The sequence below is a fragment of the Equus caballus genome, chromosome 3, assembly GCF_041296265.1.
Source record: "Equus caballus isolate H_3958 breed thoroughbred chromosome 3, TB-T2T, whole genome shotgun sequence".
Taxonomy (NCBI): domain Eukaryota; kingdom Metazoa; phylum Chordata; class Mammalia; order Perissodactyla; family Equidae; genus Equus; species Equus caballus.
Window position 1 is genome coordinate 89,470,564 of NC_091686.1, and position 20,660 is coordinate 89,491,223.

Consider the following 20,660-nt stretch of genomic DNA (forward strand, 5'->3'; position numbering starts at 1 on the left):
AATTCTTGATTATCCAAAAAGCAAGTAATAAAATTTTCAAAATTTATAGTTTGGAAGCAGCCTTATCTTATGTATTAAAGGTATAGTCAATGTACAGTTAAAAAAACTTTATAAATGAGTTGAATTTTTATCCCAATCTTCTAAGTTGTATTTTAAAGCTCTCATATATTCTTTCCACGATCAAAGCTATAAGCAAATGACAGATGAATTCTGTCAAGTAGAATGATCCTCTAAAAGAGGTCCTCTAGAAGACGATAACATATTGTAAACCACCTGGCTGGAATGGCCATTATCTTTGTTGCACCCCCCACCCTTGGGTCTCTCCAGTCTCCAGTTTACAGCTCTTTAGGTACTGGTTGTTGAAAATGGATTAAATTTTTCACTTAGATCCTGTTTACATAGGATTGGTTCTGTTTGGAGATATCATCTGGTAAATCTTTTCCCTTAGCAAATATTTCTTTTGTACTATAAATTTTTTTTTTTTTAAAAGATTGACTCTGAGCTAACATCTCTTGCCAGTCTTTTTTTTTTTTTTTCTTCTCCCCAAAGCCCCCCAGTACATAGTTGTGTATTCTAGTTGTAGGTCCTTCCACTTCTGCTATGTGGGACGCCGCCTCGGCATGTCTTGATGAGCGGTGCTAGGTCCGTGCCCAGGCTCTGAACCGGCGAAACCCTGGGCCATCGAAGCTGAGCACACAAACTTAACTACTCAGCCACAGGACCAGCCCCAAAAAATTAGTCTTTAATGGATATTTTTGGTAAATGCATATTTTCCAGTTAGTGTCATCAGCCAAGAACATGAGTTAAAGTACCTTCAGCTACATTGTCTCATATGATGTTAGTCACAGTAAGTATCCCTGCCTGAAAGTAGTTGGCATTCTTCATAAAAAGCTGACTCATTAAGTGATTTGATACAATAAGATGTAATATATTGTATTAAAATAAGAGTTCCACGGAGGTAGAGACTTTAGTTTTGTTCACTAAATTATTTCAGTCTAAAAGTGTGCCTGGTACATTGGAGGCACTTGGATCAGTTGTGAGGGTTGTTGGGCAGGTAGAAGGATGGATGAACACGACTGAAAACATTTCCGTTTAAGTGCTAAATTATGTAAATCACACTCTTAAGTCGAATAGATATTAAATAAGGGGGAGATTTATAAATAGTTGAAGAAAACTTTAATCTGATGGGATGGTGGGCTCTGCAAGACAGGTGGCATTTAAATTGAAAGGAAATGGCTCAAGCAACAGCACAGATGTAAGGATGAGCTAACATAGTAGCAGAAAAAGTTCCTGTTAATAGAATACAGAACAAAATGTATGAATAAAATGGGGCTAGAGTGTACTTTAAAAACAAAGGGAATGTATAGTTTAAGAGCCAAAAAGCAAACCAGGGCTCATGTGTCAGTGGCTCTTCACCTTTTTTGGGTCATGGACCACTTTGAGAATGTGTGCACACGCACACACACGTGTGCGTACACGTAAGTCTGTATATTAGTTCAGGATTCAAGGACTCTCTGAACCTTCTCTAACTCTGTTATATCCTAGGACTCCAGGTTAAGAGTTGATGCTTTACTTGATTTCTATCAGGTGGACAGCTTCTAATTGTCGTCAGTCTGGAAGTCAGAAATGGTTCAGTATTCATCGCTCTGTTTTCCCCTGCATTCCAAGTTTAACTCTTTTGTTATGTTTAAATATGGTGTGTTTAACTTTTTTAATAACAATGGTACCTTGGATTTTTTTTTAACCTTGAAAATCCCAATATTAGAATGTAAGCCAAGGCCACAGGGCTAGTGTGGTTTAATACCAGCCCCCATGAAGAACACAGAATGTTCATTGACAGAATGCTTGTGGATTAGTTCTGCTCTGCCTTCCCTCAGAACTCTTGTATTTGAACATCCAAGAGCACATCTCTTTCCTATGAGGGTGTAAAATTAACTGCAGCAGCCTTTATAGCACCAAAGGGTATGGCGTTTGGGAGGGAGGGCATTACTCTGAGAAAAATATTCTTACATATTAACATTTTTTTGAGCAAAGAACAAATGCCAGTAAGTCAGTATATTTCAAAGCCAGCTTCAGGGACAGCTTTATATAACAGTCTAATGAATGAAATACTCCACTGGTTTGTACTCACATTTATGGATTTTTATTATATGCTTTTTTGTCTTCAAAGTGCTGGGAAGCACGGGGTGGGGGTTGTACAACTTTATAGGAACTATCACTGTAGAAACATTGAAGTATTAGAGATTACATTATCTAAGACATATCTAACCCAAACATCATTATAAGACTGTTATGCAATATGTTGAGTACACTGCTGTTTTGGATTTTTGAGCTGAGATTACTCCATTTTATAAAGCTGGATAGCTAAGTGGCTGCCATATACCTGAGGTGGAGGAGGAACTAATCAAGTGCCTTTATACTTACTTTAGTACTTTTTATACAAAAATCCTTTTAGGGGCCCTCCCAGTGGCGTAGTGGTTAAATTTGCATGCTTTGCTTTGGCGGCCCAGGGTTCACAAGTTCAGAGCCTGGGCACGGACCTACACACCACTCGTCAGGCCATGCTTTGGCAGTGTCCCACATACAAAAAAACAGGAAGATTGCCACAGATGTTAGCTCAATGACAGTCTTCATCAAACAAAAAGAGGAAGATTGACAACAGATGTTAGCTCAGGGCCAATCTTCCTCACAAAAGAAAGAAAGAAAATAAATCCTTTTATATCCTTGGTTAGTTCTTGTTCCAAGTTTTGCTGTTTTCACACTTTTCCCATTACTCATTTTGACCTTTTGATCGTTCTTTCCCTCCAGCTGCATGGAAGGCGTAATTTATGTCCCTGCATAACCTACGTCTAAGATTTCCAAATTTATCCTAATCTTCAAGCATCCTTTCCTTTCAGGTCTAGCCATTCTGCCAATGCCCTTGATCCTTTTCTGTCCTAACTTAAGGACCTTGAACTACAGAATCTTCTCTGTCTCCATCCTCTCCTTTTCTACTACCTCTTTATTATCAATATACTTTGTGAATTTATAAATTAAAAGAAGCTTCTAGGGGGCTGGCCTGGTGGTGCAGTAGTTAAATTCGCACGTTCTGCTTCAGCAGGTTCAATTTGCACGTTCTGCTTTGGCAGCCTGGGGTTTGCCAGTTCAGATCCTGGGTGTGGAGCTACGCACTGCTTGTCAAGCCATGCTGTAGCAGGCGTCCCACGTATAAAGTAAAGGAAGATGGGCACAGATGTTAGCTCAGGGCCAGTCTTCCTCAGCAAAAAAGAGGAGGATCAGCGGCAGATGTTAGCTCAGGGGCTAACCTTCCTCAAAGGAAAAAAAAGTTTCTAGATACCATTGTCTCACTGAACCTTCACACTTTTTAAACTATTTATTGTGCTTCCACCATGTGCCATGACCTTTATAGAGCAGAACTTAGAACAGTGAATATAAGGTCCTGGCCCATAGTTTATAGTTGGAGACATGGTACAAAAACATTTTCTAAGAGTGAAAATTGCCCTAAAGAAAGTGAAATTACAATTCATTTTAAGGCAACTTTTGGGCTGAGGCCTAATAAACAAAAGAGGCAGTCTTGCTTTGCTCAGGGAGAGGAGCATTCCAGGCTGAATGAGAGAGGAAGCATGAAGACCCTGCCCTGGAGCCAAGCGTAGCCTTTCTGAAGTAACAGCAACAGACCCAGAGTTGAGTACAGCATAATAGGGAAGAGAGAGAACATGAGGTCTGAAGGGTAAACAAAGACGACAGAATAAAATCTACATTATGTTCTAAGTGACCAGAGCAATTCGGGAATTTTCAGTGGGGAAATGGTATAATCCAGTTTCTGTTTTTAAAAATACTATGTTGCCTGCTATGCAGGAATTGTATTATGGGATGGGGAAATGAGTGAGTGGTGGAGTGTTGAGTTGGAAGTAGTCAGATTAGAGATGACAGTGGCTTCACCTGGGGTGGTAGCCATGGAGATAAAGAACTGTGGCTAGTTTGGGATATATTTTGAAAGTCCTGCCAACTGGTCTTGCTGCTGAATTAAAGGAAAGAAAAAAAATCAGTGAATTTTAGTTGTCTGGCTTTAGCAGTTTATTGAAGGATAAACACCATATATCAAGATTGTCAAAGAAATGCTTTGGAAGGGAAACAATGGGTCTGGACCTTGTTAAGTCTGAGGTGCTGATTAGACGCTGAAGTAGGCACTTGAGCATTTTCTCTTTCAGTTGGCACTAGTCTATGTTACTCTCTCCTCTCCTTTTAAGGCTCTTACACTTCGGTTTTTCTCCTACTACATCAACTCTTCAGTGCTCTTTGCATGTCTCCTTCTTTGCTTATCTCTTAAAAATGGTCCTCCTCACAGTTTGGATTCTAGAGTGCTTTTGCAGCCTTCCAGACAAGGAACATCTGCTTATTAACAAGTACCCTGTGCCCCCAATCCAGTAAGCACATTTCCAGAGAGAAACACAGTTTGAGTCCCTTTCCCCAGCCCAGCCTCCACGTTCTTAACAACCTGAAAAATTTAACTCATTTCTTTAACCTCCAGAATAAAAAATCTTTAATTTATTAATTGGGACAATCTTTTTTTCCCTCAAGGAAACATAGTACGTATGCATTAAGACATATGAGTAACTGGAAGATATTTTCCAAGAAGCTTTAATAAGTAAGAACAATTTACTAGTATACCAATTATGAGATGAAATTTGTCTACTTAGAAATTACTAATATAGGTTATCTTCTGTATTGTTGTCATAAACCTCCCTCAGTGTGGATTGTCATCAACCCCTATTGTAAATACACAAGTCACAATGGAAAATAATTTGCCAGGTGAATGGCTAGGGTAACATATTGGAGCATTAAAGCTATGCTAGTGTAACACTTCTGAGCCCCTTGCTGGAGTCTGGTGGAGGAAGTGCCAGAGGATCAAACTCAGCAGGCTTTTAGATATAATTCAAATGTCTTAACTAAGCCAGCATTCACATCTGTCATCTTGTCATTCTGAAGCTCTGAAGACAAAAACTGCTCCTTCCAGTTACTCCCAAAGAACCTGTCCACATTCTCCATCTACAGAGTCATAAATAATTGTAAATTGGTATTTGCTAGGTAGTTAAAACTAAACATTCTGAAACATTTTGCATTTTTTCAATAAACCTATTTTGTATCAGATGGGAACAAATGTACTTACTGTATCTCATAAAATCTTGTGTTTTCTAAAGTAAATGAGAAATAGTTCAAAACTAAAAATACAATTAGAACTGTGCTTTTTTCCTTTAAGGTTTAATGCATGTGCACAATAAACTTGTGGATCCACTATACAGTATGAAAGAAGGAAAATGAAGGAGATTGGAGCAAAATTCTGCTTGACTGAACAGAACACTTTTATAAGTAGTATATGAACTTTCAGCTATGCAATATGATATAAAACATGGGGAGTTTTTGAAGAGCATCATTTTTCAAGTCCAATATCTATATGTTAAACATTCCATATTTAGGATATGTCCATTTTATACTAGGGTTTAGGAGAAGTAGTTGGCTCTCACAATTAACTGGCTGTTTATTAAGTATATAAACCACCTAGACATTCTATAAAACAGCACAGAAATGAAATGTCTGCCTGTTTAAACATTTTAAAAGTAATTTTAAAGGTGGAGATTCTGTACATCAAGTACATTTTTATTTTTTAATCACACTCCAAGCCTTTCAGGTATCAAACAACTATCACGGCAAACCTTTACTTTTGGAACGCTACCTTTGTATTTTGGGGGCATTATACACAAGCTTTCTGCACGTGGTTGCCTTAGTCATCTTCCTGCAATAGCATCTGGACATCAAAAGTCCTGCTATGTATTGTTGGTAAACAAAATCTAGAGATGACAGTGCCTAAAAGTACAGTTTATGTCCTTTTGGAAGGTATGTCTAAGTGCATGATTTTTGTGCACCTTCTTCTATAGCACTTTTTTACAAATGTGCTCTTATTTAATGACTTGGGTTCATGCTTTTCATATAAATATTTTGGCAGTTATGAGCTTTATACCTAGCAACACTCTTAAGGAAATTCTTTTGAAGAAAATTTTCTGATTATTGTTAAACTTCATAAATTAGCTTTATTTCTTACATATATGTCTAAAAGGATAATATGATGAAGTGTACATACAAAAGGAATTACTATAAACTATTTTAGATTGTCATAACTTGCATCATTAAACTGCAAATAAAAGTATATTGTTTTCTATCTTTAATTCAAATAAAGTTTATAATAACAAATGTTATCTAAATTTTATTTCTAGAAGTGAAACTGAATACATGCATCTGAGAGAGTCCAACAATTAATAGTAGCTGTGAGCCTGCATTTACTGTTTGTCTGTTGCCATCATACAATTAGGAGATTTAAGTCAAAAGACAGTATCTCTGTCTATAATTTCTTAGTCTTGCTCCTTGGGGAATAAAAAATGTTCTCTTTAGTCCGCATGTTTTGCATCTTACAAGCCCACCTGGTAGAAGCATTACTTATATACCTGCTTAACTGCCTATGTGATTGAAATGTATTTATGGTTAAGTTCCTTAAAATATTTAAATAGCAAATAAATAAAAATAAATAAAACCATTAGATAAAATATGCTGCTTTAATTCCAGTTAATGAAGTTTTAATAGCCTTAAGCGTTATAAATGGTTTTTAAATGACTAGTGAATGAATCAGTATCATTTTCCAGTCACACTCCTGGTAATAAAGTATTAGTTACTGCAAACTAACTTTACTACCTTAGAAGGGTCATATAGTATCATAGTGAAAAAACTAAAGATACCTGTTGCAGTGCATGGTTCACCAGTTATTTCTGTGCTTTAAATGTGCTAGCTGAAACAGTGTCTAAAGATCTTTCCATAACTGCCCTTCATGTTGAGAGGCTAGTTTAGGTCCATGTACTCAAGCTCCTCAGCAAACTGATTTCTGGCCACTTTAGCTCCCTAAGTCAGGAGCTAAACTGCTGTTAGGGAAAGAACTAAGAAGCCTATTGAAGGCATTTCCACAAGAGGCAATAAAGCGTGGTAGCTAGGAATTGGGGTTTGGAGAGAGAAGCCAGCGTGTATCCCAGCTCTGTCAGTAACTGACACTGGGCAATACATAAGTCTGAGCTGCTTCCCCTATAGAATGGGATGGTAACAGCACCTATACCTCAGTTGTTGTGTAGCTTGAATGAGGGAATGACTTGCACTCAGCACACTGGCTGTCACATATTAAACTCAACAGTGACTATGCTAATCTTACAGTTGACATTATTTTAAAAGTTCGCAAAAATTTTAGTAATGAAAGGTCCTCTAGGGGATATATTAGGAGATATACAACTCTAAATCATGAAAATCACCTGTTGGGGAGAGTGGCCAGGGAGAGAACTTATGCTTACGCTTAAATATTGGAAAAATACTTTTCTGTACTGTTAGATTACTAAAGAAACTGTTTCCTGAAAAGTCAGAGGTTAAAGGAAGAAATTTAATTGGGTCCATACTGCAAGCATACTAATTAAGCACAAATATTAAATAGTAGACACATAGTGTAGACATATAGTGCATACTGTGTGCCAGGTACCAACTTGTAACTTTCCCCTGGCAATAATGGTAGAACAGAATATTTTGTTTTAGAAATTATATTAAAATGTTTTTCTAGTTTCAAATATACTGCCATTTTCCAAAATACTATTGTGTGGAGTCTCACATTTCATCTGTTCTATTAGAGCTAGAAGAGGTAGGGAAGATATCTGAACTGATTAATTTATATAACTAGGACTAACAGGTTACTTAAGATTAATTTATAAAACTAGGACTAAGGTTATTTAACCTCTATAAACAATTTTAAGTCAGTTCCCACTATCTTAATTTATAATTAAAATCATCTCATAATAACCTTAGTATAAAATTCATCATTGATAGTCTTATCCCTAAAAGACATTTACTTCATTCGGTTCATTCAAGATAGCAGACAAAAATCAATGGCTAAATTATAAAATATAAAGCTTACTGTAAAACAGTCTGCCCTCTGGTTTGTTCACTGAGTAAACATGCTTTGGAGTAAGACAGCCATTTTACTGGCTTTGTGACCTCAGGAAAGTTACTTAACTACTCTAAAGTACAGTCTCCTTAATTATGAAATCTAGACAATAATTACTGAACTGTCATTAATAACAGCTTCTGCTAATACCAAATACCTATCACTTTGCACAAATGCATTTTAATTATCAGAAATAGGACAGCCCCCACCATGATTTTAATTTAGATGTAGATATAAACTGTCTGGTTTCAAACTAACATTTGTAAAAATTTTATTAAAAACTAGAGCACATTATAGAGTATGTTATCTGACTTTTATTAAATAACATTCATATATATCATCTAAATTCAGCTAACAGATTGATACTTAAGGTGATTTTGAAAATACTTTTATTTTGGGCTTGAACTAGGCAGAATCTTAAGTATGGGGCCTGTGTTGGTAAGAAAAATATGCATGAAAACAAAATAGTTAAAATTCAGTGAGCACTTATTATGTGTCATGCACTCTTCTGAATATTTTAAACATATCTCATTTAATTTCACAACAACCTGTGGAGATAAGTAATAGTATAATCCTGATTTTACTAAATAGTAAATAGAGAGTGTAAGTAATTTGGCCAAGCTCACCTTGCTAGTAAGTAGTGGAACAGAAATTTGAAACAGGAAATAGGGCCTCAGAACCAAGCTCTCATCCATCCACTACTTCCTTTCAAAGAAAAGCCAATAGGTTATGTAAACCTGAAAACCCTGAAAGTAACAAGCAAATTTTATAATTTTCATTCATGTTATAAATAATATTATAAATTATATATTATACTAAAAAACAAACTACTAAGAAAAAGGATACACAGTTTTTAATTTATGAAAATTCCTTATATTTGCCCACCAATTATTTATCAGATTGTTTTTTCAGAACTTTTATAAAAGCATCTTTTGGAACTTCAACGTTGCCAACTTTTCTGAGTTTTTTCTTTCCTTCTGCTTGTCTCCTCAAAAGTTTCATCTTTCGGGTAATATCACCGCCATACTGAAACATATTTTTAAAAATTGGAAGACCAAATCACTCCACAGAAACATAATCATACAATTACATAATACATCAACACAACTACAACCACTTTACACTTATTATCCATGGAGGTAGACATCTCCAAAGTTACCTCTCTAATCCCCTTCCTAGCAGATCCTAGTTTTTCTACCTTCTGAAAGAATGATAAAGGCTTTACTTATTTTTTCGTATGGAAATGAACATCTCCAAGGAAACCTAGTACTACATTGTGCATGTCAAGGAAGAATTATCAATCTCCTTATTGATTCAAGGCTTGAAATTTTGGATTATATAGCTGTAGTCTATACTGAAACTCACATGGGCATAAATGTTCCAGTCCCTATGCTAAGGACTGAGAGACACCACTTATCACTTAATATAATAACAGTTAAGAATATTACGTTTGTTAATAGATGACACCAGCAAACTTGGCAAAGCAACACAGGAGAGGTGGATTTCAATTCCCACCCTTTTCCCACTGTAAGACAAAGCCATGGTCTTCAAAATCTTTCCTTATAAATTCGATCAACAAAACATGTTATCCTGGCCATAACTTATATAAAATACTTTCTTAGGTATTACTTACATATAAAGGAATTTTTATAAGATGGAAAAATATTTAAGACTGGGATCAAAATGAATACGCTATCATAGTCAAGCTAAAATTTACCTATTTAAAAAGAAAATTTGGATATGAAAGGACATTATAAACACCAACAATAGAAACCAAGATACTTATACCCCCTTTTGATTTTAAACTCATAAAATAGATATATCATTAAAAAGTAGAATATAGGTAGATACGTACACATTTTGCCAAAACATTTTTCCTATAAGCTTTCACACTGTAAAAGAAGAAATTTCATATCAGTACATAAGTTCAATATACTATTCAAAAGTACTTTATTTTCACAATCTCCCCTTTACTAAAGATTTAAATGATCGTGTCATACCTGTGTAAAACCGCCATAAGCAAATAACTAGCTCAAATGCTCTTGTATTTGAAAGTATTTGAGATAAAATAGAAAATCGATTCAACAGGAATATCAACATAAATTTTATTAAGAATAAAAAAAAGGTCAAGGCTTAAGTCTTGTGGGTAGTCTTGATTAGGCCAAACTCAAGCATGGTGTGACCTTGATTACCAGAATTATATAAGGTCATTTCTGGCTCAACCTAAAAATACTACCACTACTACTTCCAAAAAAATTAAAGATGGTTGTTATCTTATTACTAACTCCTCCGAGTGTGGGTCAAGAGTATCTACGAATATAAAGAATATACTACTTTTATAAAACCCATTTCAGGGTAAACTGAATTCAGGGTAAATAATTTTAATATATCCATCCAAACAGGTATAAACTAATCTATTTCATTCATGTTTCAGAGAAATGTGGACGATCAGAAATTCAAAAATAGCTCCATTATTATGTAGTCCTTAAGAAGACGTATTCATGAAACACAAAATTACTAACTAAAGCAAGACAGTATTAAGAAATGAAATTCATTGCAAATCTAGGCATAAACTTTATCTCAAGACTTTATGAAAATGATTGTTGTATTTCACTGCTACAGATACATTAGGTTTGGGTTAACCTAGAATTGAACAGCAATTTCCAACTGAGGAGATACTTCTGATTTCCCAGAAGTTTTAAGCTCATCAAGGAAAGGAAATGGGAAATGCTGCAGGATACTTCCTACACATATTATTAGTTACAGAGCAGCTTATTCGATGTTCTGATTTATACATTTTAGGAAAAGGACCCATTTCCTACACAAATTAGCCTATGTTCCAAGTCTGCTATATCACGTGAGGTCCCTAATCTAGAATGCAAAGCCTAACATGATAATAGCATTACTCTCTCACCTTTCTGATTTACAACCTCACTAGCCCTGAGAAAGTGATATTAAATGCTTTAAGTAAAAATCAGTTTAATTTTGTCTTTTGGAAGAATATCTCCAAAACCTTTTGTTTCAGTTCCTATTAGCTTATAATCTACTTGAAGGTATAAAACCATAAAAACTTTACAGAAATTCCTTACCCAGGAAATTCAGTACAGCCATTCAATAAATGGGTGGGAAAAAAGCAATTCCTCAAAACCATATACATTATATTAATAACCATAAATAATATCACCCAAAAGTGTTACATAATTCAAAGTAACAATCAATTAAATTAATGGAATTAAGAGTCAGATTAGTGTTTCTACAAGTAGGAATAAAGCTTAGGCCAATGTTAAGTTATATTTTTCAGTATTCTTTCATTTTATAGGTATATCATTTCTAAAACCAACCCAGGAACAAGAATGAATTTCAACTCACGTTTCTCTTGCAATGATTTTACTTCCGACAGCAGCTTGAACTGCTATCTCAAATAGCTGCCTAGGAAGAGAATCCTTCAGACGTTCACATATGGCTTTGCCAACAGAGTGTGCTTTATCTCTGAGACAGACAAAATCCAAGTATTTACATATCATAAATAAGAATGTTTAAAGTAGCTTTCTAGTCCATATGCATAATCAATATAAAGGTGATTTCTTAAGGAGGTTCAAATGGAACACATTTATCATCAATATCACTTACTCTGAATCATGTATGACTTTTCTGATTGCAAAAATAACATGGTCTATTATAGAAAATCTAGAACAAAAAAACATTAGAAAAGAAAAACCATTCCTTTATTTATTTTTTTTTTTTTTGAGGAAGATTAGCCCTGAGCTAACTACTGCCAATCCTCTTTTCTCTGAGGAAGGCTGGCCCTGAGCTAACATACATGCCCATCTTCCTCTACTTTTTATATGGGACACCTACCACAGCATGGCGTGCCATGCAGTGCCATGTCCACACCTGGGATCCGAACTGGTGAACCCTGGGCCACCGAGAAGCAGAACGTGAACTTAATTGCTGTGCCACCAGGCCAGTCCCAGAAAACCCATTCTTGATGCCCTTCCCCTCAGCCATATAAAACCAACTATTAAACATTTTAGAATGTTTATGTTAAACATATATCCTTCTAGTTATTTTCCTGCATACATATTTATATGTTTTTTACAGTTTGGATCATAGTGTATATGATATATTCTACCTTTTTATTTAATAGATTTTTTTTTTTACTTTTTATTAAGATTATCATAGTTTACAACCTTGTGAAATTTCAGTTGTACATTATTGTTTGTCAGTCGTGTTGTGGGTACACCACTTCACCCTTTGTGCCCACCCCCTACCCCCCTTTCCCCTGGTAACCACTAATCTGTTTTCTTCGTCTACATGTTTAACTTCCACATATGAGTGGAGTCATACATAGATTGTCTTCCTCTATCTGGCTTATTTCACTTAACATAATTCCCTCAAGATCCACCCATGTTGTTGTGAAGGGGTGATTTTATCCTTTTTTCTGGCTTAGTATTCCATTGTATATATATACTATATCTTCTTTATCCAATCATCAGTTGATGGGCACTTATGTTGCTTCCATGTCTTGGCTATTGTAAATAATGCTGCAATGAACATAGGGGTGCACGGGACTTTTGGAATTGCTGATTTCAAGTTCTTTGGATAGATACCCAGTAGTTGGATGGCTGGGTCATACGGTATTTCTATTTTTAATTTTTTGGGAAATCTCCATACTGTTTTCCATAGTGGCTGCACCAGCTTGCATTCCCACCAGCAGTGTATGAGGGTTCCTTTTTCTCCACAACCTCGCCAACATTTGTTACTTTTTGTTTGTGTTATTTTTGCCATTCTAATGGGTGTAAGGTGATATCTTAGTGTAGTTTTGATCTGCATTTCTCTGATGATCACTGATGATAAGGATCTCTTCATGTGCCTAGTGGCCATCCATATACCTTCTTTGAAGAAATGACTGTTCATGTCCCCTGCCCATTCTTTGATCAGGCTGTTTGATTTTTTGTTGTTGAGTTGTGTGAGTCCTTTACATATTATGGAGATTAACCCTTTGTCAGATATATGACTTGTAAATATTTTTTCCCAGTTAGTGGGTTGTTTTTTTGTTTCAATCCTGTTTTCCCTTGCCTTGAAGAAGCTCTTTAGTCCGATGAAGTCCCATTTGTTTATTCTTTCTATTGTTTCCCTTGTCTGGGACGACATGGTGTTAACAAACATTTTTTAAGTCACCAAATATTACTCTACAGTACAGTTTTAATGGTTTAAAATAATAGATTATTATCCAGGTGCTCCATAATTTATTTTAACCAATCTGCTATTTCTTGAACATGTAGGGTATTTCATTTTTCATTATTATAAATTTTTTTATGAAGATAAAAAACATTTTCTCAATTCTAGATCTCACATAAAGTTTAAAACCCATTTTCTTTTGTCTTACCTGTATAAGCAAGGGCAACATTTTAAGGGCAACATTCCTTTCCATGACATTATTCTTTCTGGCTATCATAATTCTATTCTCCTTTCATATTTTTATAGTTTGGAAACAGAAGCATGGAAAAAGAATGGAAGGAAAAACTAGTAAAGGGAAATTTAATCAATTACCTTTAAAAGTTTTCAAAATGTAGCTGTCAAATAAAAATGAGCAACTAATAGTTAAATAAAAACATGTCAAAAGTCATTCCTTTCATACTCCATGATTAGTTTCTATTCAACTTACTTGTGTACGACAGTTACTAGCTCCTCTACAAGATTTCCGTTCAGTAGAATATCCATTTTTACAAGGTCTGCAGTCTGGTAGCCAGCATCTTCGTAATCAAAACTGAACAGGAAAAATGTCCAAGTGTTAGATAAACATTATACTTCCCAAGAGATTACATTTTTCTTTCTTTGCAAATCTTTGCTACCCGGTTCTATACCCCCCTATTTTATTTCCATCAAAACAGTCCATGTACATTTCAGGTGAATGGATCTAAGTGACCACAGTAAGAAAGCAACTTCCTCATCTTTTTATATTTATGAAATGAGAGGCAAAAGCAACTGGAACATGCTCTATAGAAGGAAGGAAAAGAAACTAGTACACCGTCTACAAAAACGGATCACTGAAGGCAAATGTCACCTTCCTACTGTCCCCTCCCAGCAGCTGGCTGACCGCATAAAGTAGTATATACTAACTACTCATTCTCAGATTCATGAGTTGGGTTTCTATTCAGTTTTTTATTACCAGCTAAATAAATGCTATGGCATTGGTAAACAGCCATTAATAAGTGAGATTTTTGGATTTCATATATAGCTCTTCAGTTTGAACCTTCACAGTGCTTTTTTGAGGATAAAATGAGTTCATGCATGTAAAGCACTTGACCTGTGCCTAGTAAATAGAGATCCTAGTCTAGCACATACAAACACCTAGTGTCAGCTATTACTAGTAACAATATGATCAAAGCTTACAATGAAATTAAAACAGACATGTTTAACGAGAGTTTAATTTACAAACCTAAAGTCTAATGAGAAAGGAAATTTCAGTTATGCTTACATGTCTTCTCGATTATGGACAAGAACATGTGTATTCCTATTGTCTTAATTTTAAAACAAACTGGTGCCTAGAGTTGCAGATACGTTTGGTTTCTAAAGGTTTTCAGCAGGAAGGTCACGAAGTGATACCAATGCTCTCTAAAACCAGATTACTGCCTAAAGTTGCTAAAATCCATTCTTTCTTCAACAAACATCATTAAGCACTTACTATCTGAAAGACATCGTATTAAGTATTATGCAGAATACAAAGAGAGCTAAAACATAGTCCCTAGACTTTCACCTTGTTTACAGCTTTAGTATGTTTTCCGCTCCAAAATTTTGTGTTTCCAAGCCAGCCCAACGGAAACCTAACCTCTATTCAAAACACGAGCATTCAAGGGTACTTCAAATGCAGGGAAGACCTTCAGAACTCCAAAAGGCTACTGGGGGATTGAGGGCAAACAGCTCTATTGGTTAAGTAACAGAAGCAGCCTCACTACAGTCTTTATATAACACAGGAATCCCCCTTCCGACCCAGCTGCAGTAGATTCTTGCCATTTAGGATCAGGGAAATTGTTCCTGATCTCAATCCATGAAAGATCTACGGCCTAGGTTAGAAGGCCATGGACTACGATGAAGTTTTGTTAGGAATTGACTGCATATGAAAAACATCCATCTTGAACGTAAGAACAAAAGAACCTTAATTTTGGAAGCTGGAATTATTTTATTTTTACATAGTTCAAAGTAAACCATGTTCTCTCATTTAATTTGAAATATATCAAAGTTTCCAAGCGAAAAGACTTCAGGACCACTTAACAGAGAAAGTGGTACCCAAAAGCAAACTACAATCGACAGACTTTTGTTAAAAATGTTCATAAACATTCAGCTTAGTAATCATTCTTTTGTCTATAGTAACTGTTTAACAACAAGCTGCCTCAATTCATTTTACTTTAAATTCCATTGCCACTTTTTCTGAAAGAAGACACAGAAGGAAAAAATGAGTGACAAAGCAGAAAAAATAAATTCTCAAAAGAAACAAATGTAAAATTCCTTGGTATCAAGAGTTACAGAGGCAGGCCCCATGGCTGAGTGGTTGAGTTCGCGTGTTCTGCTTCGGTAGCCCGGGGTTCGCTGGTTCGGATCCTGGGTGCGGACCTAGCGCTGCTCATCAGGCCACGCTGAGGTGGCATCCCACAGAGCAGAACTAGAAGATACAACTAGGTACTGGGGGACTTTCAGGAGAAGAAGAAGGAAAAAAAGATTGACAACAGATGTTAGCTCAGGTGCCAATCTTTTAAAAGAAAAAAAAGAAAAGAAAAAGATTTATGCCCTCTTCACTGAAAAGTTAATTTCATAAAGCTAATAATCTTCCAGATACTGTAGCATATTCTTTAAACATTGGAATTTTTCTTTGAATGTTCAGTTTAAACACCTGTGCACATACATGTGTGCATGTATGTGTGCGTTCTACAGACATGAATGTTCATTCTTCCCTTTACTTCCTCAGTATGTTTTATATTTCCTTTATACTCTATTATATGCCATCCAGTAATAGACTTTAGGATACTAAGGGTATCAAGTCATTTACACCAAGAAAAAATAATCCCCAAATCTATGCACCAAGTTCCTTATTTGTTATTTAATATTAACTCTTCCTTCACTTTTATTAGGCTGTTCCTCCATGTACTCCTATGGGATAAGACAATAGTTTTCATGATGTGGACCACTTATTCCTGGCAAGACCGAGTTATTAAAGTGTTCAAACATAAGGGGCACAACTAAGCATTTTTTACATACAAAGTATGTACTTCTATTTTTCAAAGGTATACAGATGCTCCCAGGATTACATAACATATGAATACATTTTAAAAGTGCCACTGAGGTCAGAGTAGCTTTTTGAAATTATGTCTAATTCTTAATCAACAGACAGGAGGAATACAACTCTTTTTGTGAAGAGGGCACTAAAATTTTTTCATTAAGAGGGTAAGAGTTTGATGAATCAAAGGAACTCATTCTCCCATAAGCAAATTGCAAGCACTCTGTAAAACTTGTAATGTTGCTCCAAGCCTCCTAGCCTTAGAGTGTGATTCTCAACTATCTTCAAGAGAGCTGAGATTGTTAAATAAGTGAAGTTATTAGTGCACTCTTGATGGTCAATATTTCAAAAATATTGTCCAGGTATCCGAGTTTCCCATTAAATTTTTACCTAGCATATCCAGAAGACAGGGATTTCAGTGAATCATAAAAATCCACCACAATTTCATTCAAAGGGAAGAGATATTTAAGCATAACTCTATTTTGATCAATAAACATCATATCCTTCTCAACTGCCCTTCGAGCCTAAAAAGGAAAGAAAAATATGTTTAATGATAATCTAGTCAAATAATGATTTAAAAATGAATACAGATATTAAACTTTAAAATTTCCTTACAAATTCTAATAAAGACTGGGCAAAACGAAGGAATATTTCTTTAATGGTCTAGTAAAAACTTGCGAGCAATTCCTAATACAGAGAGAACCATTTCGTAGTTCAATTACAGAATACTTGCTACCAAAGCTTTTAATCTTTTGTCTTTATCTAATAATGTTATCTTTTTTAATTATACAGTTTTTCATTTAACAATAAATTAAATTTAACTACAGATAAAGTCAAAGTTGTAATTTCTTGTTTTACAAATAAAGAAATTAGGTCCAGGGAAACTAAATGATTGAGCAAAGTAATAATCTAGCTTGTGGTAACAGAATTAAAATTCAAGTCTATTAGTCATCATTTGAGGGTTCTTTCCAGTGTGTGTCAGAGTATTTCAAATAGGTGTTTTTTGAGGAATATGATTATATCTGATTTGTGGATTAAATCATTATTACAGTGTGGCAAAACCTAAAGCACAACGGGGAATATCCTTCAATCAAAGGTCTCTGAAGTATTATAATTACCTTTCAAACTATATTGAACTTCAGCTACTCAAAAAGGCTAAAACAAATTACACTTTAGCTATTCAGGATAAATAAGCATCCAATTTCTTTCCTTTGGGCTAAAATATCAATGCAGTAAACTAACACAGATGATCAAAAATTCTGGCTCTATTTTTCTTATTTAAAATCAAAATAATTTTTAAAAGTATGTGTGTCTACATCTACAGGTATAGATATAGATCTCTTTCTCTCTCCATATGTATAGATCTTTATGAAAATTTCTTATTAAATTCAATGTGCTCTGCAGAGAGAAATCTTTCAAAACCTGAGCTGGGAAGCACTGTTTGAGAGAACTAAAACTTACTTTTGTATTAAATTGTATTATATTTATACCTGGCAAAGCATCATTATTTTTCCAGTATATTCATCTGGTGTGATAATGGTGCCCAAAACAACTGGCTCCAAATATTCTGTTACTTTTGACTTATCAGGGAATTGTGCAGGATTGATGATTGTAATTTCCTTTTCTCTATATTCCTAAAAATATGAAAAGACACCAATAGTTAAAAAGAAGTCTTAATTATTACCATGTTTTTAAATTTCCTTTAATTTATAGTACATGCTAGAATTTATTGTTACTAAATTTGTTGGAATAAAAACAAAAGAATTCTGAAAGGTTAGAATACTATCTTAACATGCTTTTGATTAAGAAAACTCTCCAATTATAATCATTTAACATTTATTAATAAGTAATGTATTCTGGTTATTGACGTTTACTAAACCCATTTCATGTACCATTTAAAAATAGTATGACCTAAGAATACATTTTAATCTGCCCCTTATAAGGGATTATAATTAGTTTCCTAAATTAATTTTGTTGGAAAATATTTACAGTCCCAAAGTTAATACTTGTTTAAAATGAATAGACTGCCACTTAGAGGGAATATGGTCTCTATCATTAACTTGAAATCTGAAATCTCCTACAGCCATGTAGGAATGAAAGCTTTACTTTTCATAAGATAAATTATTTATAACCAAAACTATATTCTTCATCTCTCTGCTGGATGTAGAACAGTATTTTCAGTACTAACTCTATTTTTTACCCTCAGTAACAGACAAGTATTGATAATGTGGAGATTTTACCTGGTTCAGAAAAATATTGCATAAATTAGTTCTCAAGTAGCTTCTCCATCATTATTCATAAGGTAATTCAACTTTTACTATGACTAATCAAGACATATTTAGTTTTAGTAGCCAGTCAGCTACTTGTATACTAAAAAGTTTCTCTTGCATTTTGCATACATGTACACACACATTTATTTTTCCCTTGTATGCTGGTTCACAACAGTACCTTTATCAATTTTGCTGATGAAAGAACAGCTTTATATGGAACAGTAGGGGTTGTCAAGATAACAGAAGCATTATATTCCTGCTCTAGTCGCTGGTTGAAAACTTCCATATGCAGAAGTCCAAGAAATCCCAACCTGGGGGAGAAAAAGCCAAACTCCAAAATATTTATGTCCCATGGGCTCTATTTTCTTTGATAAATATATTGTTACTTTGTAGGGGAGAGGTGGAATTGAAAGTCTTTGAGCATTCACATCATAATTAAATGCTAGCATAATTTCACTGAGAAAGATACAATTCTTCCATTTGGATTCTATTTAAAATCACTATAAAACTTACCCATAAAATATGAATCTATAGTGTGAAACAGACAGACATTAATTGTTTTAGTTCACGTTATACTAATATGAATTTATCTTCAGAAATGTTCAAGAGCAATAAATCATTTAAACTTTATTTTTCAATAAAAATGGGACCCTACTACGCAACTGAATCTTACCTCCAGCCAGCACCTAGGGCAAGGCTACTATCCCGACGAACTGTCACACTGGAATCATTTAAAGTCAGTTTGTCTACAGCACTCTTCAGATTATTATACTCAGATTGATCTACAGGGTACATTCCTGGGGACACAATGATTTCCAATTATCACATGTGAAAAGTTGCCTACAGAACTAAGTTAATATATAATGATGCCCAGTTCAAAATTAATCATCTAGCTTTTAAATTACTTTCCTATATTTCACTGACCAAAATACTGGCTTGCTTAAAAGGCTATGAATATTAAGTTACACTGGCTTCAAAGTATCTTGCAAGTTTCATAGCCTTAATAAATTTAAGTGTGAATCTAGCTTCAGACCCCAAGTGACATTTTTATGCTTTTGCAAAAATACAGAGAAAACAAAAAGAGGCATGGGAATTAGGTCTATTAGGAAAAATACATTGTGTTTAGTTCAAGAAACAAAAGTGCAAGACATTCCACATCCACAAATGAAACTCTATCAGTAGATAAACAACAGTAGAAATGAAAACTACACTGAATTCTTAATTCTCTAGAGCAGATTATCCATTAAAATCAAATATAAATTCTGCTTTTTTCAATTCACTGACAAAAACTAAGAAGTTACTGACTCATCAGATTCTCTTTCTTCTCAAGTCTTCCAAAATCCAAATGAATGACTTTGCCTAAACTGGAGGGTAAACCAAGTTCATAATTCCCAATGAGAGATACTAAAGGGAGAAAAATGAGGACTGGCTGGATACTCAGCACAGAAAAACTGGATGACCTTCAATTAGGTGTTCCTCTTTCAAATGTCTGTAATACCACACAGAAGAAAAAGGCTGTGAAGTTACACACACGTGAGGTGACACTATTCTCTGCCATGTCTACACTAGTACAATATTAAAGAAAGACCAGCAAAGAGGAAGGCACTCAGTAAATGTCCACTGATAACTGGTAATAAAACCATCTTATTTAGAAAACTATTTCAAATATAATGACCTACTCTCTAGGGAAACACGAAGGAAGTGCATATTACTATGCTCTTCTATGTATCAAGGAGCTTGTTTCTTAATAGCTTATTACTTAAATGTCTTAAAAAAATGTAGGAAATGATCTCCCACATAAAATTTCAGCATACTGATATTAAATAGCACACAAAAAAACAAACAGTATTCTGGAATTAGCTCTTATTTAAAATAACTATTTCCAGTAATTTATATTTTAATTTACACAATCAATTGGCCCTCATCCTCTGAATTTGTGAGCTCCTCACCTGCAAATACCATTGGTTTCGCTGATTTAAACCCAGGCAAGGGCTCCACTGGTTGTTTATGTAAATATAATGTGTCTCCTATTTGTGCTTCAGTGACATCTTTCATCCCAGCAATCAGATAGCCCACCTGTCCTGCATAT

At 34.7% G+C, this 20,660-nt stretch overlaps 2 protein-coding genes across 6 annotated transcripts in view; one reads left to right on the forward strand and one right to left on the reverse strand.

Annotated features, from left to right (window-relative positions):
• The window catches only part of GNPDA2 (glucosamine-6-phosphate deaminase 2), a 28,930-nt gene extending 22,681 nt beyond the window's left edge, over positions 1 to 6,249 (forward strand). For both annotated transcript variants that reach the window (XM_001917183.5, XM_023638151.2), the window contains exon 7: positions 5,261 to 6,249. In XM_001917183.5, coding sequence (XP_001917218.1) covers positions 5,261 to 5,322 — 62 coding nt within the window. In that variant the 3' untranslated portion in view covers positions 5,323 to 6,249. The remainder of the gene's footprint in view (positions 1 to 5,260) is intronic.
• Positions 1 to 20,660, reverse strand: part of GUF1 (GTP binding elongation factor GUF1) — a 37,436-nt gene that overhangs the window by 4,872 nt on the left and 11,904 nt on the right. Inside the window, exons 9-19 of one of the 4 annotated variants that reach the window (XR_011437141.1) lie at positions 20,521 to 20,660; positions 19,245 to 19,368; positions 18,750 to 18,882; positions 17,792 to 17,935; positions 16,692 to 16,825; positions 13,695 to 13,796; positions 11,396 to 11,515; positions 9,882 to 9,918; positions 8,912 to 9,052; positions 8,653 to 8,772; positions 4,054 to 5,049 (exon numbers count right to left, since the gene is read on the reverse strand). Coding sequence is in view for 2 of the 4 variants with exons in the window: in XM_023638148.2 (XP_023493916.2) it covers positions 8,915 to 9,052; positions 9,882 to 9,918; positions 11,396 to 11,515; positions 13,695 to 13,796; positions 16,692 to 16,825; positions 17,792 to 17,935; positions 18,750 to 18,882; positions 19,245 to 19,368; positions 20,521 to 20,660 (1,072 nt within the window). In the remaining 2 variants the exon portion in view is untranslated. Of the gene's footprint in view, positions 1 to 4,053; positions 5,050 to 8,325; positions 9,053 to 9,881; positions 9,919 to 11,395; positions 11,516 to 13,694; positions 13,797 to 16,691; positions 16,826 to 17,791; positions 17,936 to 18,749; positions 18,883 to 19,244; positions 19,369 to 20,520 lie in introns of those variants that run through there. The other 3 variants (XR_011437142.1, XM_023638150.2, XM_023638148.2) reach the window with 3 other exon arrangements.